This window comes from Balaenoptera acutorostrata, chromosome 2 (assembly GCF_949987535.1).
Source record: "Balaenoptera acutorostrata chromosome 2, mBalAcu1.1, whole genome shotgun sequence".
Lineage (NCBI taxonomy): Eukaryota > Metazoa > Chordata > Mammalia > Artiodactyla > Balaenopteridae > Balaenoptera > Balaenoptera acutorostrata.
In genome coordinates this window covers 133,096,413-133,118,482 of record NC_080065.1, presented here as the reverse complement: position 1 = coordinate 133,118,482, position 22,070 = coordinate 133,096,413, and the positions used below count along the sequence as shown (strand labels likewise).

Below are 22,070 nucleotides of genomic sequence, written 5' to 3'. Positions count from 1 at the left end.
AAGGATGTGACTTGGCAACAGTTGGTGTGGAAAAAAAAAAAAAACATGCCTGAGGATAGTTAGTGGTTATAAGTTTATTATGACCCAGTTTTGACAATGTTCCCATTGTCATCTGAAGGTATAATGATAGATATGGGTGTTCAGGTCAAATAAATTGGTTTTTTTTATGCTTTGAAGAGTACAAACTATACTTGAAACATTGTGTTCCTTCCTGGATATCACAACAATGAGGAACATAAACAGAATTATCAGTATCTGCTCCTGTTGGCAGAGTTTGTGTGTTTTAAAAAATCATTAAGAAAACACTTTTAAGGAAAAGTTTTAAACATACAACAATGTTAAAATAATTTTACAGTGAACCCCTGTAAACCCACCTTCTAGATTGAACCATTAGTATTTTACTATACTTGTTTCATCCCATATTGATCCATTTATCTATTCATTAATCCATCTTTGATGCAATTCAAAGTAAATTGCAGATATCAGTACCCTTCCCTCTGAGAACTTCACTATGCATGTTATAGCTAAGACTACACTACATGTTTACACCCTTTTCTTTTGATGTAAAATTTGCAAACTATGATATGCATAAATCTTTAGTGTACATTCACTGAGGTTTGACAAATGTATAAATCCTTGAACCCAAACTCCTGTATTTTGAGTATTGATTTTTATATATGACTTGCTTCTTCTAAGAAGTATATGATTGCTGGTCTTCTGTGGTTTGCTTTTTATATGCTTCCCTTTCATACCCAAAGACTAGCTCAGAACTACACAAGAGATAGTATTTTGCTCACTTACTCAATTATGGCACTGGAAATAAGCCTGCAAATAAATAGTAGTCTTAAGATGTAGATACAAGATTTGTATGAGGGAGAAAGGCAGGCAGAGTGACAGAAGGTGGCACAAGAGGCATTTCAGGCAGGAGAAGGCGAAGTGGTAGAAATGTAATTTTTGTGTGGACAGCTGACAGGAATCTGGCCTGGCTGGAGGTGAAAGTTCCAATAGGAGAAAGGAGGAGTGAGCCACGTAGAGAGGTAGTACTTCCAAAAATGTGACGTGAGTCAGTTATCAAAATACACACAGCACTCTACGTGTTGATGTTCGAGTAGCTAAATAACTTCAGGGAGTAGAAACTAAAGAGGAGAAAAGGGCTTAATTTCTCTAATGAGCAGGGAATTTAGTACACAGATAAAATTGACAGAAAAAAAACACCTCATGTGAATTTGCAAAAATGTTAAATGAACAGAAGATAGACATTTTAAAAACTATGTAAATACTGAGAAAAAGAGCAAAGATGTCCTGACCAGTGCTTTATAAAGACAATATAATGCTGAAATTGAGGACAGAATATAATAATAAAAGTTACTGATGTTTGAGCTCTTGTTACATATCAGAGACTAAGTGCTTACATGCATCATTTTCTTAATTTTCACAGTACATTTTGGAGGTAAAGACTAGTATCCCCATTTTACAGATGAGTAAATCACAATACAAAGAAGTCAGATGACGTGTTCAAAAACACATACCTTATGTCAGAGTCATGACTCACATTCTGGTCAGTACAATTCAAAGATCCACCCTCTTAGAATCACCTTATCCTAATTATGTATTATGTGGTTATTTTTCTTCAGCAAGGGGAATAACCTTTAAGCATGGAAGAGTACAAATGCCACAGTTGACAGAGGAGAAGATATTTATTTTCCCTAGCACAACCTAATCCACTCCCAGCCTCTTTACCTAAATATCAAATGCATCCCCCAGTTTGGTTAGGCCCTTTTCAATTATATACATAAAGAGTAACATCTATGTGCATAAAATATAATTGAGATTTTACAAACAGAAACATAATATCTATAGTTAACACACTTTTATACATAAGAATAAAAGAAAAAATCTTAGCAATGACTACAAAATCTTTCATGATTTGGGCTCATGCCTCTCTGACCTTATCACCTGTAATTTGCCCACACACTCACTCCTCTTCAATCACCATGGATTCCTTGCTGAACCTTGAACAAATCAGGTGTGCTTCAGCCTTAAGGACTGTGTTCTAGCTTCTTCGTTTGCTGTTCTACAAGAAGTTTTTTGGCTAACTCCCTCATCTCCATGTCTTCCTAGTTAGGACTCTTCTAACCATCTGACTTAGAATTGCAATTGGCCTTAAGTATTACTATGTTATTATTATGGGGTTTTTTTGGTCTATTTCCCCTTCCTGGAATGTAAACTTCATTAAGATAGGGATTTTATTTTCCTTTCTCACCCCTGTCCGTCACTGTATTCTAAGCATGGAGAACAGAGCCTACTTCAGAGTAGGCACCCAGTAAATGTTTGCTGGCAGAAGGATGATCACCTAGAAAATGCATCTAGAGAGGTCTTCTGTGTGAGTTCACCCAGGAAGATGTTATTTGTAAATACATGCTTTACTGAATTAGAGTACTCAAAGGGAGATTTTTCAATACTTCCAACTGGATGGCTAAGAATGAGATATTTGTATATTCAACTTGTTTACCTAGGATTGAGCCAGCTACGTGGAGACTGAGCTAATTATCAAAAGAGCTATGTTTTAACCTTGACTTTTCTACTAACTGGAGCTTTTTTCTTTGGCAGTATAAGTAAGCTTTCTCTGGGCCTTAAGATTTCTCACATTTCATCCAGTTCTCTCATTCCATGATTAAGATCCATTAACTACATTCTTTAATGTGCACACTTTTAGAAACTTTGCATCTATTCATTATTCATAGAATATATATTCCCTTCTTTCTAACTGTTAGACCCTTCGATGTTGCTGGGAAACCAAATAAAGCGTGTCTTTATGTAATGTCTATTACGTAGTAATGTAATCCATCATTCCATAGAGGTAAGAAAACTATGGTCCAGAGAGGATAAATGTTTTATTTTTATATAAAATACTCTTCCTGAAACTGGGAAGAAACTATAATTCATGATCTAAGACTTAAATGGTAGATATTGTAAAATAATTATAAACATATGGTCATTTTGTTAAAAATCCTTCATTATTCACATTGAAATTCCAAGAATAAGAGAGGGAGGAGGGATTTTCCTAAGATCCCACAGTGACTGCATGGTTGATTTTGATCAGAAAAACAGGTCTTTTTATCCAGGTTTACGCCAGGTCAGTATTCCATATTGTATCTGTATGTTTTCTTGATCACAAAGTAAAAACAAACAGTACTTCTACAGAATTTACTTTATTGACAAGCAAATCAAGGGAAATATATATTGAACTCCCCAAGCTCAAGGTAGAGTAGAAAGTGTGTCTTTATAAATTGAAGGGATTCACTAGAGAAAAGTAAGAGCAGAGGCAAGAAAAGAAGGATGAGGGAGCTGGCAAGTCAGCAGAAAACGCTGGTTCTGATTCAGCATTTTCCATGGTGCTTTAGGTAGAGCTTCCCACCACTTTTCCTACAAAAAAGAAAGACAAATGTATGCTCAGTGCAATATCATTAGTATCCCTCACAGAGGTTGGAAAAAGGTTTAACTCTGCCATAGTCCATGTAATCATTTGCTTTACAGGTATCCATGTCTATGATTAGGCAGGGGTTATTTAAATGCACTCAGAGGTAACATCTGCCTAATTGCAGAAAGCCTGAATCTTAACAAACTTCAGCGTTTTACTAGGGTTTAGACTTTTTGGTTTTAACTGTTCATTATCTGAGAATAAATATGTATACAACTAGAAAAGGTAAAAGTGACAGGAGATATAATGGCAAGGAGACTATACTGTCATAGTTCTAACCTGATAGAAGATGTAAGAAGTTGAACCAAATATTCAGATATTTGGCATTTTATAGCAGACATATATTCAGGCCTTCTCAGCAATATGGGACCATTAAATCAAATCTCACCTTACCCTACTGCACTTTTCCTGGGAAGATTTTGGTATTGATTTTTCAGATATGTTATATAGAAACATAGGCACAAATGTACTATGCATTGATTCAATATTTATTTATCTCATTCTATGTGCTTAGCCCTGTTATTATTGATAGGGATTTATATAATCCCTGTGTTTAGGAATTTTATGGCTAAATTAAGGGAAATTAAGGCATTCATAGAAGAAACTCTAATACAAGAAAATGATGACAGTGATAGAGGAAGTGAGGTAACTTTTATCTGGGTTAAACCCCCTTGCTTTTAGAGCAATCAGACCAAAAGATTGACTGATTGAATAAATTTTTATTAATTATAAATTATATTTAATCAGGAATCTCACAGTCAATTGGCTAAAATCTACAGCACCTGTTCTTTCTTATAAACATGTAAATTCAGTAAATATTGGCCCTTGATAGGATCTTTCTAGTATACTATCTGTAAAGTTTGAATGTCTGGATAATAAGGGATAATCCTCTCCTCTATTCTTTATTAAAAGGCTCTTTTCATCAGACTAAAAGAGAAGAATGAATGGGACTTGGTTCCTTAGCAACATATAATTTGTGATAAAATGAAATGTCTGAAAATAATTTGGATAAAGTAATATTTTTTTTGATAAATTTTCTCACAAGTTTTTCATGTTTTTGATTTTGATGAATTTTCAAACTTGACTGCACTTTTAAAAATTTCTTTCATCTTTTCCAAAATTATTAATAATAACAACAAACATAACTGAATGAAAATTATTGAAATTTTAATTAGAAATAAAGGAAAAAATAAGAAACTGTGTCAAAATTCTTAAAGATGTATAAATTTTTAAAATAATTTTCCTGAGTCAAATTTAATAATAACAAAGTAAACTAACTATTTATGTTTTCAAATAATTTAGATAATTTTTTTGGTTTGTTTTTGACCCATATGTTTTCTTTTTTAAAAAATTTTTAAATTGAAGTATAGTTGATTTACAGTGTTGTGTTAATTACTGCTGTACAGCAAAGTGACTCAGTTATACATATACATACATTCTTTTTCATATTCTTTCTCATTATAGTTTATCACAGGATATTGACTAGAGTTCCCTGTGCTATACAGTAGGACCTTGTTGTTTATCCATTCTGTATATACTAGTTTGCATGTGCTAATCCCAAACTCCCAATCCAAACCTCTCCCACCCCCTCCCCCTTGGCAACCACCAGTCTATTCTCTATGTCTGTGATTCTATTTCTGTTTCATAGATAGGTTCATTTGTGTCACAGACCCATATGTTTTCAACCCATTTGCCTGAAGCTTATTTCTTCAGTTTCTATGGGTGGGTATGAATAGAACTTTCTAGAATATCTCAAGGAAAGTGTCATAGTCTTATTTTGGAAGTTTGTGTTTGCAAGGAAGTTTTGGTGAGTATGATACTTACACCACTGCCTTACAGAAGGTACATTTATTGCCATATGTCCGGCCATCAGAACCACAGTGGGGATTAGATTCTCGAGTGCAGTGGACCTTGGGGTCCTGGAACTCACCACAGTCAATCTAGCAAAGTAAACACACTGACATTGATATTAGTGCATTCTATCTAAGGGACTGTCCCTCAGAACAGAAGCTTTGGACAGCAAACTTAGAATTAGCTATAGTATTGTATGTAGTTGTGATGTAAAGTTTCCTGAAATAGAAAATCACTTTCCTTTTCTAACTAGAGTATATTAAACATAATTAAGACTTTTTAAGAAATAGGAAATACATGGCTGTAATTATTGTATTCAGGAGTAAGATAATGATGTAAGGCAGATGTTTACTTTTTACAGAAGAAGTAAGGCAAATGCTATAGGTATGACTTTTTGCTCCAACACTAAATTGTTCCAACTGAGAGTAGATTTTGGTCTTTAAATGGCATTTTTTTTTTTAAACTGTATTAATGTAACTCCAGTAGCACTCCTTCTGCATTGCTTTAAAGATCACTGCTAGGAGCTCCCAGATGTTATCTGTTCGCTTGTTAGTTTTCCCTGTGGCTGCTACATCCATATATTAACTCTTGAAAACAAAATTCCCATGTCATTATGTTAATTTACTCTGTCCCAGAGTCTGTTTGTAGAATTTGAACTTTTGTGCCTACTACAATAACTGAGTAATGGCTGCCCTAAACTGCTCTGTTTTGAAGGATTCTGTGGTTGCATCAAGCCTTGGTGAGAACACACACCATGACTGATTAATATCATCAAGGGCTCTATAGAAGGAATGATAGAGCTTATGCTACTAATATATCCCCTCGGTTCTAGTGGTCTCTCAGAAGTAATCTGAAGTTTCAAGATCCTTTTCAATTCAGTGTCAATTGAGTCAATATCTGGCATGCAAATAATATTTGAGCCATTTTATTCCAGGGTACAGGCAATATGCAGTAGGTAGAACTGAACTCCTTCAGATGGCAGCTATGTTGAATGAAGTGACATTTAAACATGAATAGAGGGACCATACTTTACCCCATCACAGTTCCATTAAAATAATACTGTCTTATGTTTATTAATTGCTTCATAATCTCCAAACTATTCTCATATGGATCAATTCAGTGGTCTCACAATAACCCTGAGATGCACACTGAACAATATTATACATATTAGCTAATATGTATAATTTTTTAAAGAAATTATTTATTTATTTTTGGCTGCATTGGGTCTTCGTTGCTGCACACGGCCTTTCTCTAGTTGCAGCGAGTGGGGGCTATCCTTCGTTGCGGTGCATGGGCTTCTCACTGCGGTGGCTTCTCTTGTTGCGTAGCAAGGGCTCTAGGTGCGCAGGCCTCAGTAGTTGTGGCACGTGGGCTCAGCAGTTGTGGCTTGTGGGCTCTAGAGCACAGGCTCAGTAGTTGTGACGCACAGGCCCAGTTGCTCCGCGGCAATGTGGGATCTTCCCGGACCAGGGCTCGAACCCTTGTCCCCTGTATTGGCAGGCGGATTCCTAACCACTGTGCCACCAGGGAAGCCCTATCCAATATGTATAATTGATCCTCAGGAAATTAAGTGGCTTACTAGGGCCACACAACCAGAAGCATTGAGACCAGTGCTTGCACATACTCCTCATAGCTGACCCAGAATTTCCAGCAGTATATACTATGGTTGATTTCCAACACATCCTCATAGAGAGAAATAAAGACCAACTGTCATGGTATACCCTTGACCATGCTTATAGTCAGGCCACATAGGCGTTATTAAAATACCTTACTAGGGGACTGTATGGGCATAGGTAAGAGGAACCATTTGTTTAAAGTATTAGCAAACCATTATATACTGATAAAACCCTCTGAAGGTTTGCATGAGAAAATGCCCAGCAAAAGAGCTATACAAGTGAGTTTAAAAATATTATCACATATATCAGATTTAAGGTACCTGAGACTCTTAAATATACACTTTTTGTTGAAATTTGGCATCTTGTACTATTAAGATTGGGTAGTATGGTGCTAACCAGAGATTTTCTGAGCACGCGGTCAGACAGGAGACACCTAGGCTTCTTACAGTCCTACCTACAGGCCCACTTTCTCCTCTGCTCTTACAGATAACTCCATCCTCTCATACCACTTCCAGGAGAGTAATCTTTTCTTTAGGTCTCCAAATAGAAAATAAAAGCTGGAAAATCTTTAGGATATTATAAACCATAGAATGTATTTTTTTCAAAAGCTAATGCATTTTGTATTTATGTCATTAATATACACATTTGCAATTGTGTGCTTGAGTCAAGAAAATTCTTTAAACCACAGAACCATCATAGATATTTTCCTTTAATTCACAAAGAGCTAATGGGTAATTATTGATAGTATTTTGAAAACACAGTTCTGGGTGCTAGTGATACAAAGAGGAAGTGGTTATAAATATCTCAATAAGCTCACCAGCTTACCTGCATTAGGGAAACAGAGGGACAAATAATTTCAGCACAACGTGTCGTAAATGCCGTAGTGGGACAAATACAGGCAATGTGGAAGCTGAGAAAAGGGCATCTCAGTCAGAGATATGTGTGTCTCTACAGGTTCTAGGTAAATATTTTCACGATAAACTTCTTTTCTGTAAGCATCTTTGCCACAAGCATTCTTGCCACAAACACTTTCACTGATAGCTAGTTGACCGTAAGGCAATTTTGCTGTAAAAGATAAAATTACTAAAAATAAAAGAAGGACATTAATGAGGATATAATGGAATTTACTTTTCATAGCAAAATTAAAAAGACTTTATTGCAAAATACAGCATGTTTGAATTCATTTAAAATGTGTGCAAATTCAGGGCCATATTGCACAAATACCTAATTTAATTTTGTGGGTTGTACCTAAGCATTTGCCATCAACGTCTTTAGTTCATAGTATTATATCTTTTTTTTTTTCATAGTATTATATCTTTTTTTGCTTGATTCGTCTCCTCGCGTTTGGCATCGCACTGTTTCTTGTTTGCTAAAATTTCTGCCTTCATTAACAGAGGTATTGTTTTCCAAATACTAGGATGCACATTTGCAACTAAGCTTTGAATTGCCTTGTAAAAGCTTCTACACTGTTGTTTGTTCCTGGTATATTGTCAAGTAAGTATCATCACCATGTTTTCTATCAAGCCCATATGTGTAGTTTTCATCATCCACTATTTTAAGACTGCCAGTGGGCTCCTCACTGTCTAGAGTATGAGGGCTAAGATTTATGTAATATAAAAATTGGAGTACTGAATCAATGGATAAATGAAACCAAACTGTCTACCAGTGGAAACTGAATCATCAACCCGAACGATCAACCTGTTTATCTTTTACGGCAAAGTTGCCTTACGGCTAATTAGTTACCCAAGGCTAAAACACCCGGGGCAAAGATGTTTACGGCAAAGACGCTTACGGGGAAGATACCGGAGGTGGCCTCTCAGGGCAGGTAAGGAAAAGAAAAAAAGAAAGTCTCTTACATTAAAGAGACGCCTCCTTAAGCCACCCTTTCCCTGGCAGCTGGCCCTCTCATCTTATGATGCAGCACCTTTTGTCCTTTAGAAAGCAGATATGGAAGTGGCACTTGGGGAGGGTCTTCTCTTTGAGAATTTCTAGAACCCAGCCGCCTCCCCAAACCCACTTGCCCCTTCCACTGCCCCGTGGGAATGAGACTAGGAAAAGCAAAGGATTTCGGCGAATAAAACCTAATCAACCAAACGGTATACGAACAAACCTCCTTAGCATAGATACAAACCTACATACCTGTAAATTGCAGTGGCCTTTCATGATCCCTGAAGTAAGCTCAGGAATCATATTATAGAACTTGTTCTGCCATTTGCCATTGGCCAGTTGTGTTATCTTGGACAAAGTACTCAATATCTGCCCCTCAGTTTTCTTAACCAAAAAATTAAAACCCCAGAACCAGAAAACACAGCTGCCATGTCTCATTCCCAGGGTTTTTATAAGGATCAAATGGGGTCACCTGAGAGTTGTAGAAAGTCAGTGTGGAATATTTGAAATAGTCCTGGAGGAGGAGTGTAGAAAATAAGTTGCTCATTGTAGGCCTGCCCTGACTGTATGTCTCATCACATTCTGAAAGGCTGTGTAACTCGTAGCACGTGCTAAGTACCATCTGACTAGATAAACTCAAATGATGCTCCAGCTTTGATAACCCAAGATTTAGCTGTGACTTCTTCCGGTGGAGTAGCTTAAATAAAGCTAGGTCCTTAGTTCTGCAGTTGGGTGGGAGAACAAGAACTATTGCCCAAATGCATCCTCCTTCATGTCTAAAGGATCCACTTCACTCACTGTGTGAAAATTTTTAGCTTGGTGACCGAGGGCAGAAAAGGACCACTCTCTGAGAGCCTCAGAGGTTGGGGGAGGTTAAGAATGCCTTTGTAGAGCCAGCCAGAAATCCCTTTTGTGAGGCAAAGAGTGAGGCAGAGGAATGTCAGAGTTGAGACTAGAAAGAGCCCACATCTCTCAGAACCAAAAAGAAGTAGGCTGATTTGGAGTGTCGTGTCATTCCTCTGCTTAAATTTTCTCTCCTCTTTTGTATTTTTATTTTAGACTCCTTTAAATGGAATCCAAGCAATTGGCTTCTCAGTCCAAGTTGAAGCAGGTCTAGACAAAGGGTGACAATAGGGTTAGCTTTTCTCCTTTAAAGTGTCCTCCATGAGGCATTTGGGAGACCTAGGAGAGCTGAAAGACAACCCCTACCCGCCCTACTTAAAATGCCCTAATACTCTGTAATTCTAGGGGATTATCCTGAAGATGGGATTAGACTAACCTAAGTCTGAATTCTGTTTCTCCCACTTATTAGCTGCATTATTTTGTTCACTCAGTGTTCTGAGTTTAAATTTCTTCATCTTTAACAAGGGGCTGGTAATGCCTGTTTTCTAGGGTTGTTGTAATGATAAATCCTATGAAAACACTTTGTAAAGTGTCAAGTGTCATGTGTAAGATTACTATTATAAGCACTAATAATGTAAATTGTATCACGTTCTAGAATTTTTGAGCCCATTATTTCTTACCCTACTTTACTTAGCTTAAAACAGTTTTTAAAAAATTTTAGATTGGTGTTGAATTTAACAAGTGCCTTCATTTATTTCCTTAGATAGTCCAGTTTTCAGAGACTACTTCCAGGCACTGGGTGCCAGAGTTTAGTATCAGCCTGACCTCTTATGGTTCTTCAAAGAACTGTGCCTTCTAAAATATTTTGGAATGCAGTGACATTTTTGTTACCCAAATTAGTCATCTTTGCTAACAGTGAAGGATGTAGGACTTCATTTCTTCTTCCCTTTACTACCTATGTGGTTAAATCAGCCCCTTCCTTTATTGTACCAGTTTTCCTAACCCCTCCCTGACTTGGCTTCTCCTTTCCCGGTTTTCACGCTCCTTCCACACTACCAAAACTGGTCTAAAAAAATGACATCTCTCAGGGTACATCCATTGGCTATTTATAAAATGTTCATGATTTCTTTATATGTGCTACTCTTGACCACTCCCATCTTTTCAAAACTCTTTCCCGATTTCTGTATATGTCAGTACTCCAGTTCTCCAGCTATTTCTTCTCTATCCTTTTTATTGTCTTTTCTAGTTTCCTCCTGAGTATTCATGTTCATTTTCAAGAAAATTTTATACACTTGATTTTCTCTGAGAACATATGTTTTCCCAGATGATGCTAATGAATCCTAGACTTTTTTTCTTGAGTCTTCATCAAAATTTCAAACTCCAGTTTCTGTTTGTCAGAAATGTACAAGACACCTTTAGTCAACAATCTGATTCATACTTAATATTCATTTATGACCAAAACATAACTCTTTATTTTTCCCTCCAAACTAGTTTTACATTCTAATTTTTCCATTTTTCATAACAGCACCATTCTTCAGATTCCTCAGCCTACCCTCAGATTAAAACATCACCATTTCTATCCCCTTGCAAGTGTTTCATGTATTTCTTTATCTTAAGCATCTTCACTAATTCCAAATTTACTACCTATACCCACCCTCAACATTTCTGACCTGAGCCAATGCATTCAATTCTGCTCTCTTTTCCTCCATTTCCTTCAAGTTTCAGAATTCCTTCAACATGTGGAGACAGGTTATCTTACTTGAAACTATTGTTTTAATTCTTTGTTTAAGACATGAGGCTAGTGAACACTGTTGTGTATTTGTTAGACAATTATACTGCTCAAAGCACTTTCCCATGAACTGCACAATGGCTTTCTGTTGCTGGTTATAGGTAGCATGGAGCTGTGGAAGCTCACTCAGTATGGAGTCGGGTCCTGAGTTGACTGCATAGCTTTACCGCTGTTGGTAAACTTGACTCAGCAAGGTCCTCTTTCTGGAGGACCTTGTTTTCCTCTGTAGTTAAGTTGTAGAGGCTGGTTAACATCTCCAAATTGTATTTAGGTATTCTGTCAGTATATTAATTATAAGTGAATTCAAGCTAATTAGGAAAAATGAACAGCCCCAAACATATTCTAGTCATGGAGCATTGTTTTACTATTAAAATTTACCATATATTTATCTTAAAATACAAATAAAACTGAACTTAGATATCCCCAAAATTATTATAAAAGAAAATGGTTGTCAATTATTGTTTTTGAGAGGTTTGCTAATTCCAATCAGAAATATTCATTTAAACATCTCTTTAAGTATATGGTTCCCAAATACACAGCCTGATAGGGGAAATAAGAAAAAGAAACATAGTGTAGTAAGTGATTCTAAAAGCAAAATTTATCTAGGTTAAAGGACTATCCTTTTTCTGAGATTATGACTTTCAAGCATTTGTTATTATACTACAATTTCTATAATGAAGGGTGGTGATGGTAAATTGTAGTTTTTAAGTTATTTTTATTTTATTATTATTTTATGTTATTTAATGTTCCTACTTGGAATTGGTAGCATATTAGTCATTTACATTTACAGGGAAATGACCATGAATTTGTAGGACCATGAATTCCAAAAGTCTCAGAACATGCTTTTTGTTTAGCTCAAATAATATTTTTGAAAGAATGAGAAACTTTTACAAATCTCTTATTTAGACTGCTAGCTGTGATCTCCCATCAGATGCTTCGTAATGAAGAGACTTATTGGCATGAAATGATTGACTTAAGTGTTGGAAAAAATCATTCTTCCTTTTGTCTTGGCTGGATCAAACTTGGGCAGGCATGCTTCTAAGGTTAGTTTTCAACTTTTTCTGCCTGGCTTTGGGACTGTCACCCTCGTTCCAGGCATGCAGAAGAGAAGGGGTAGCCTTGATGTCATCCTAAAGGTGGTACCCTCTTTGCCCTTTATATTTGTGTATTTATTTATTTATTTATTTTTGGCTGCGTTGGGTCTTCATTGCTGCGTGCGGGCTTTCTCTAGTTGCGGCGAGCGGGGCTACTCTTTGTTGCGGTACGCGGGCTTATTATTGTGGTGGCTTCTCTTGTTGCAGAGCACGGGCTCTAGGCATGTGGGCTTCAGTAGTTGTGGCTCGTGGGCTATAGAGCACAGGCTCAGTAGTTGTGGCACACGGGCTTAGTTGCTCTGCGGCATGTGGGATCTTCCCGGACCAGGGCTCGAACCCATGTCCCCTGCATTGGCAAGTGGATTCTTAACCACTGCGCCACCAGGGAAGCCCCTGCCCTTTATATTTGAATGGAAAAGAGACAGCAGTCTTCGCAAGGCATGCTTGGTTCAGACTGATTCAGATACCTAAGCCAGAAGGGGCTTTAAAGGTAATTAAATCCAACTTTTCATTTTAGAGATGTGGAAACAAAGGCAATGAGAAGGGAAAGAGACATCCTTCAAATTACACAGGCAGGAAGTTTTCAAATTGGAGCTCATCTGTATAGTCTCCAACATACTTGAGCACTCCAAAGTCAGTGCATCCCAGCACTAGATTCTTAGAATGCAGATTCAAAATCTCCCACCTGGGATTATTATTCAGTAAGCCTGGCATGGTCCCTGAGGATCTACATATTAATATTTAGTAAGCATCCCCAGAGATCCTAAAGCAAGCAGATAGATTATTTTAAATGAACTTTAGGAACCACTAAAAATCTGGGAAACATTAACAATCTGGGAAATGAGAGCCCAAAGAAGGGAAGTGACTTTTGTGTTAATGAGAAAATCAGGATTAAATTCCATATTTTAAAAACCTATGTGTAATGGTCTTAATCATATTTTACTACCTAATGGGATATAAAATGTATTGGCTTGATCTCATGTCCTTTTCATGTTTCTTTGTTTGGATATTTAGCATAGGCTGTGCTACCATATGTATTTAAACATAAGAAATCAATTTTAAAATGTACAATTATGTATACCAGTACAAACACATGTGTGCATGCATTAGACACACACAGGTGCATGCACACACACACTCACAGAGGCAATTAATTGTAAGGTGTCTTTCATTGTAAGATACATTCCAATTTCTGAGATGCTAAAATATGAAAAAAAAAAAGTCTTATGCAATGTAGTAGGTATATTAAGGTTGGAAAATATTTTTCAACTTCTTTGCCAACTCCAATTAGTTGGCAGTAGTGTCTGGAAACTTTTGATGCCAAGGTTTCTTGGGCACAGCAAGGCAAACAACAACCAGTGCCAAGTCAAGTATTAATGTTCAGTATGGACACGGGATGTGATTGGCAGAACAAATGCCTCGTTTCTGTTGCCTTTTTGATAGTTAGAACAAGAAAACTGGAAAAATGTTGGTGGATTAATTTGGAAAAAATCAGCCAAACAATAAAGATAATTTGTGTTCATTCCAATTTTTAACCCAAGTTGTATTTAAGTTTGATTGATCAGTTTGTGTATACTCAGTACAAAGCACTAAAGAAGTTTTCTGTCAACTCTTGGTTGCCTTACTTCTAAAAAGAATATAATAACCTCTGTCCTAACTCTTTCAGAAGCTGTTAATTATTGATCAATAACTAATCCTTTCATAGTTTTTGTAACTATGCATAGTTTACCAAATGCTCCCACATAGTTTATGTAATTTAAGTCCAATTCTATGAGGTAAATAATAATATCCCTTTTCTATAGCTGTGGAAATTGTAGCTCAGAAAAGCTGAGTAACTTGCCTAAGATCACACAGTGAAATCAGTGAAAGAGCATGAATGTTACCACAAGTTCATTCCATTTTTATTTATATTCATTTTACTTTAACAAAATCTGGGAGTGGGTGTTTAGGTTCTTTTAAACTGAAAACAGTATTCTCATAAAGATATTGTAGTTAGAAAACTAAGTACTTCTGCTCTTTTCTTCATCTGGCCTGCTTGTCCATTTCTTTGCTCTTTTACCCATAGACAACCTCTTTGGTCAGGGAGTACCAGCCAAGAACCACTCAGGTCTGAAGGATAAATAAAATTATGTACTGACCTGAACTCCTTGACTGAAGACACCTGAAAAAAAAGCATAAAATCCAAACACTGTAATTTCTGAATATGCAAAAAGTGGGATTTGCAAAATTAGGAAATCCCCAAGCCTAGGTTGATACTTGTTCTTGGTTCTTGGCCATCTCAACAAGTCATGGCTTGGTTATTTTCTTTTATACGTGCTCTCCTCTTAGGGAACAGTAGAAACTTGGAAAGTGATATGTGGATATGGACTGAGATGAGGTAGTATTTCTTGGAGGTTGGGGTGGGGTGAGAGAAATAGTCTAAGGATCTGGAGATCCATGTTACCGTCTTGGCCCAGTCACTAATTTACTGTGGGAATGATTTTATCACTTCTGGCATCACTTTGGAGAAGTTGGGTTGGAAAGTTTCCTCTTACTCTGCCATTCCAAATTTCAGTGCTTTTGGTCCCTCCCCAAAGACTTTGTCACAGGCAATTGAGGGAAGGGATTGGGTTTGTTGTTTGTTCTTTGAGCCCTAAATTGTTCTTCTGCTTTCTATACTCAGCTTTAAAGACTTGGCCCAAATTTAGACTGGCAAGGACAAACTCATTTTCTTTGCTGTGACTCATTTTTCCTGCTACATCTCTCTAAGTTCCCGAAAGAAAGTCCATAAATACAGTCTTGCATCTTTAAAATTGTATGTGTGATTTTAGGTTGTGGCTAATTAGCACAGTAGTTTAAAATCCTGAAATAATAAAAGTCTTAGCTTCAATCCTGGTACGAGCTGCTGAATTTTGATAAGGATAAGGAGAGAACAAAGCTTTTAAATTTGAAAAAAAGTTAATGATCATCTACTGTAGTGATTACCAACCTTATTGCAATGGTGTGACTGATTATTAAAAATACAGATTCCCGGGACAACCACTTGAAAAATTCCATTATATAAGACCAAATATGGTCTGGAAGTCTATAGTTCTGTAACGACTCCAAGTGATTTTTATAACCAGGGAAGACTCATTGTTACAATATTCAGTCATTTCTCAGCTGTACAGATCTTTGATCAGAAGAGGAGAGATTTTGCCCAACGTCTTATGTGTATGAAATGTCAAAGTGGAAGCAAGCTTAAATAACAATGCCTGAGTCCAACTAGTACTCTTGTTATTAAAACTTAGTAATAGTAATATTAATAGACATTTTTTGAACACTTAATATGTTCCATCCACTATGTTAAGCACTTTACATGCATTTTCTCATTTACTTCCCTATTTAGGGCTAGTCCTTTTATATTCCCATTTTACATATGAGGAAAATGAGACTCAGAAAGGTCACACAGCTATAAAATGGAAATGCCAGGACTGAAATTCATTGCTTTTGGTCTCAACATTAAGGCTCTTGGGCACTATGCATTCCCAAATGCCAACATGTCTATCAAGGACCCTGTTTTGGTATTATTGATAGTATTTGTTTGTATTAGTCAACCAGGCCCAATTAAATAGATCAATTAGCCTTTCTAAAGAGAAGCAATAAGAGGATTATCAGTTGATTTCTGAGTCAGTCTTTGAAAGTAGATTTTAATATAGTCAAATCTATTTTTATGTCATCTCAGCAGTTGACTGAGCCAGTAACTCGAGTTACTTGGCTTTAGTAGTCAAACTTACTACATAATATCACAGAAATCGTTTATCCATTTTTTTCATATTTCTGAATGGATTTGTTTATGAAAATATGACCAGTTTCCTGTGAACAACGACTTCTTCATCTGCTCAATCTCATTGAAAAATTGTTGTTTTTACATGTTTGGGCATTTAAATTTCTGATAGCAGCAAAATTCAACTACCTTTGTCACAGAAAATGATACACCAGACCTGGAAGGTCCCAGGACTCAGTGTCATGTCTAGGATTCTAAAAATGAGAGAATCTCTCAGAGAGTTGAGCTGTTTCTCTAGTTGACACAGGACATTGGTAGATGAGATGGGCCTAGGTTTTGGGTCCAGAGACTCTAGTGTGTATTTTGCCCACTACAATAGCATAGAGTAGAATAATAAAGAAGGAAAGAAATAGATGCAATGGCCCTGTTCATTCACACAGATGATAATGTGATGAAAAACATCAAACTGAAGTACAATTGTCCTTTGAACAATCTGAATTCATAGAATATATGACTATTGCTCATTTAGGTGGCCAAAGATACTCCCCTACTTGAAGAATTGTTTAGTTCACCAATAGCATATATGTTTCTGAATTCTAAGGTTCAGTAACTTTTTTCTGAAGGATTCTCCAATTGAGTTTCCTGTTTTCTGCTTGTTTCAATTTCAGTTGAGTCCTAATTAGAAGAATAAAGAGGACTGGAAAGCTTTCCCTTGTCTTGGAAAGCCAAGCTAATATTTAAAATAAGTATCCATTCTCCATACTAATTCTGTGGAACAGACATCATCTGTGATGTCTAAAGACCCAGATTCAAATTCCGAATTCTGCTTACTAGTTACAAGTCCTTGCAATTTTCTTAACTGTTTGTGCCACAATTTTCTTATATATGGAATTTGGATATGAATACCTTGCTATGTGTATTGGAGATAATGCATAAAAGCCCTGAGTACATGCCTAGAATATAGTATATGTTCAACAAATGAAAGTTATTTCTGTAATTATTACCATCACCATTTTCATCATCACAGTCATTATGATGATCTCTCAGAATTGGTCTTTTATATAAAAATTGTTAGGATTTTGCAATATGGTGGACAAATTCATTTGTCATTTCCAGTTTAATATAAGTATTGGATTTTAATTTTAAGGAAAAAAAAAAAAACACAACTCACCTGAATAAAAGCAGAAAAGAGCCAGAGAGAGGAGCAGAAGGACACCTGATATTTTCATGGTGCCAGTTAGCTCACTCGGATTAAGGCTGCTTTGTCCAGCTCAGGTTCTCTGTCAAGACACTCCCCAGAGCTCTAAAACACACACTCAGACATATATATAGACATGATGGAGGGAGCTGGGATCTCCACCTTCTTTATAAACTCACATTCTAAAACCATATGCAGTACTATATAGGCATTTATTGGAACCTGTCACCAACTTAAAGAAAAGCTTTATGCTTCCCATCAATTTTAAAAATTAGGACAATTATATGAGTCGTACCTTAGATCTTATTATTAGAGGATGTCATTTTCTACCAGTAGTCTGCACTTTCCTAATAGCCAATACAGCCTCCTTGCTCTTGCCTCTAAGGTTTTGCTGCATGAAAGGGATGACTGACTCATTGGCGGAGTCCCACTTGGTGCTATGTCTCTTTCATACAGGTCCTACATGTCTGTGATCCCGATGAGTAACCACAGGGGCATGGAATCTTGGGTGTAACTTGGATTTTCAGAGTCCACGTCATGCAAGGTGTACCTGAAAGAGGTAGGTAGTCTACACTGTCACCAGAACTGTATCAGCAAAGTCATTTTCTGGGCAGAAATCTGATTGTTATTTTTTAAAATATTGCTGTCAAATGCCGGTGATTTTCAATTTTGAGTCAAAATGAACAAGGGAGTCAATGTATCTTTTTTTAATTTGTAAAAAATATTTTTAACAGTTACTGAACTGAGGAATATTTGAAATGCGGAATATTTAATATTTCCCCTTTTTCTGAAAAGTAAAAAAAGTAGTCATAATAAAGCTCTTTACGTTTTGACTCCTTGAAAATATACTTTTCATACAAAGTTAGATGAATCCTACTGTTATGGCCAATTTAATTGCTAGACAGGTCAAAGAGTGGGATGCCAAACCTTTCTTTAAGGGAACAACAACAAAAAACCCCACAATGGTTATAATGATAAACTATGAGAAAGTCTGTCTCAAATCATAAACTGCTACTAAAAATATCATGAAGAAAAATATAACAATTTAGAGTATGGGAAGACTATGAAAAATGTGCCCAATTTAAACAGAAGTGGTTAATGCAATGTATAAATAACTAACTTAGAAATTATATATCTAAATAATTGGTTTCCTTTTAAAACAGTCACTTTAAGAAAATATATAGAAAGTTCGGCTATTATTCCCTTTATTTCAGGATATTTGTTTTCCATTTGGAAGTTACATATTTTTAGGAATTTTACTTTGGTTCATCTCAATATTTAGGATGAATTTTCTGTCTTTGAAAATGGTGACTATATTTCACTGAATTTGATAATCAAATAAGATATTACTATTTATTCAGAAGTGAAGCATGACTGTGATAAAAATGAGAATTATTTCCTTTTCATTGCTTCCCTGACAATTTTTAAAGACTTGAACTTAAATGAGAGAGGAGAGAGGAGTATAGATAGGATTGGGAAGGGAAAGTATGTGCCTGGCAAGTGTTAACCAAACCAGGTTTGGTTCACCCAATGCACAGCAAGCCAAATGCTGAGATGCTGAGGTTTGCAGCAGAGAAGGGGTTTATTCATGAGGCAACCAAGCAAGAAGATGGGAGAACAGGTGTCAGATCCACCTCCCTGAAGGCAGTGCTTGGAACCTTTGAAACATTGCAAAGGCTTGGTTTTAGGTATGGTGCTCCCTTCCTCTTCCCCATTCCACTCCCAATGCTTGCACTTTTGCCTTCTCCGTTTCTTTCTTCTTCTCTGTGATCAGAATATTTAGGGCCAGTCTAAGCATACCCTTGTGTTTCAAAATGAAAACAGTTCAAAAGAGTTAACAAAGAATGAAAAACAGTGGTAGTCAGTGATATTCCATCATAAAAATCCATGGTGTCCTTCCTAAGATATCTGCTTAAACTTCTCTCCCCCAAATTTCATTTATGGTAGTTGCTTCTGTACCTTGCTCTAAACGCTCAGAATCTCTGTTTACCTAAATGTTACTGTCTCTTCACCTTCCACTCTGTCCTTCCCTACCTCCCCCATCCTTCAAGAGCTTTCCTTCAGTAGGTGCTTTTGTAGAATGATCCTTAGGAAGAATGAATCTACCCTCTTTTTCTGAATGTTTTCCGTTCTGTTTCTTCATCGTTTACCCTGTTCACTACAACAAAGCTTGGGAGCATGAAAGCACAAATTAAATTTTGACTCTGGGCAGGTGTTGGGGAGGGAATATTGTATCAGTGGTATATATAAATATTTTAAGATATGTCCAGTATCTTGAACAATAATTTTTGTTAGGTTTTTGAGCCCATGTGAAAGATTTATTTTCTTTTCATACAACTTAAAGGGAAAGGTAAGAAACATACTATGGGAATCACTAAATTAGCTCCTTTACTAAGAAGCTGAGATAATAGAAGTTTACAGAGAAACTAAAGATGCTAAATGCTAAAGAAGCTTTGTATTTCTAGTCTTTTGGCTACAAGTAAATAGATGGGAGAAGTCTGAATTTTGTTTTCTGTAATACTCTGAAAGGAATGTAGGAAATAATTTAAGGGTAAGTTTCAATGAGTTGAATCATGTACACACACACAAAATAAATAAAAGGAGGTATGGGAGAAGGCAGTAAAAGTCATGGCTTTTATATAGACGTAGTAGAATGCAGTCCCAACATACATTCAGTTGACTTCCAAAAATTAGCTATGCACATTTTCTTTTATGTAGTTAAAAGCAAGAACACTGTAAAATTACATTTTCTATTATATAAGATGATACATTTACCCACAGGTATTACCATTCAGAGTAATATACACAAAATCATCTGTACACATTTAAAGAATTTTAAGGGTGATTTTGATTCTATAACTTCTGCTGCTTATTCTATAATATCACTTCATCTATTGAGGTGCAGCTTCATTGTTTTGAAAACGCTTAGGTCTGTGTCCACGGACATACACATATCTGTGTTTGTATTTTTTGACATTTTATTTGTTAATATAAATTTTTCTTTCCCCAAGAGTCCTTAATATCAGATAGATAAAAAAGGAGTTGGAGGGGGTAGAGAAACAAGCAGGGAACACAGGGACCATGGGAGCCATGTGACATTTTGCAGCAATTCATGGGGGGATTGAAGTCAATATCCAGGAACCAACTGGTAAGAAACACCTCACCAGAGGCCAGTGCAGATGAGACACTGTTCTGCAAGTGTCATGAAGCTTTTTTCTGGGTTTAGATGCTATCTTTGGGGAAAAGAAGAAGTGAGGAGAGCCAATGAGAAAGGGAACCAGAGACATGCCCATTTGGTAAAATGTGGGTCCTTAATGGGAGAAATTTTGTGGTATCCACAGGACTTTTAAATGTTCTTAGCAATTAATAGGCACTCAGAAAATATTTGTTAAATGACTGAGATTGAAATATCTTTGTTGAGACAAGTATTTTCTGCTGCTACTATGAAATGAAGAAAAGAACAATTAAAATAAGTTATAAACATTAGCTTATATAAAAATTGACCTACTCTACTCAGCATATTAGGTCCAAACTTCATTAATACTTTATCAGAAAATAATAAAACATAGACTTTTTAATTTATTGTGACCTTAAAGAACATTTACTTCAATCTTCCACTCAATACAAAATACAATCTAAAGTTCTAAGAAATAGACATAGTACTTTTATATAGTTGGTGGTTCTGTGATGACTAAGAAAGACCATAGCCTTTGATTCTAGATAGACCTGGAATGTGCATTCCACTTCTGCCACAAATTCTGTGATTTAAGGGATGTTAATTAAACCTTCTGAGTCTTACCATTCTTAATAATAAAGATGGCTTTCTGGGTTATTTCATGCGTCTTATTTCTTTGACTTTCTTGGCTCAAAAACACCTTGACTGTTTTGTTGGAATTTTGCATATAGTCTCTCAAAATTGTTTAGACTTGAGTATGTCATCACATTAGTGATCGCTCCCAGCTTTGTATCAGCTATAAATCTAGTAAACGTCTTCTTGATCATCATCAATATCATTGAAAAATGTTGAACAAAAAAAGGCTGGAAGATGTTTTACCAACTTATCTCCAAGGTTACTCTACTGAAATCAATGTTCATATTTTTTCTGGCATGCTACCAAGCTCTCACCCTTATGAAATACAGTAAAGTATATTTGGCATGACTGCTTTTAAGAATCTCTGTAGAATGCTGATCATCCTCACCTTTTCCCCTAAATGCTCATATTATCATATTTCCTGTTCCACATCATCATAGACTACACCTCTTCCAAAATAAGTTCTCCATACTTTCTCATTTACTTCCATCACATTCCTGTTTCCTGGCCTTAACTCGTGGTGTTGTCTTTGCTTGGGATCTTCTTATTTTTAATCACTACACATCTAAATTTTATATATCATACAATGGGAAGTCCAAATTACTGAATTCTTCACAGAACATTTCTTAATCCTCTAAGGAATTTATCCTAAACTAGTACCATGAAGATCAGTTCTGGCTTGTTGATATATTTTATTTGACCCATGCAATGTTTTTTAATTTTTAAAAAATAGTCCATGACTTTTACAGTTTGAA

General features: G+C 36.1%; 1 protein-coding gene across 1 annotated transcript; it reads right to left on the bottom strand.

The window, feature by feature from the left end:
• Positions 1-3,380: 3,380 nt before the first annotated feature.
• On the bottom strand, positions 3,381-17,592 carry LOC103015181 (serine peptidase inhibitor Kazal type 6). Its single transcript, XM_057541840.1, has 4 exons — positions 17,478-17,592; positions 14,700-14,722; positions 5,306-5,421; positions 3,381-3,426 (listed from the first exon to the last, which is right to left on the bottom strand). Exons 1-4 carry the CDS (start codon positions 17,533-17,535, stop codon positions 3,381-3,383), a joined length of 243 nt encoding a protein of 80 aa, XP_057397823.1. The 5' UTR covers positions 17,536-17,592.
• Between the last annotated feature and the right edge of the window lie 4,478 nt (positions 17,593-22,070).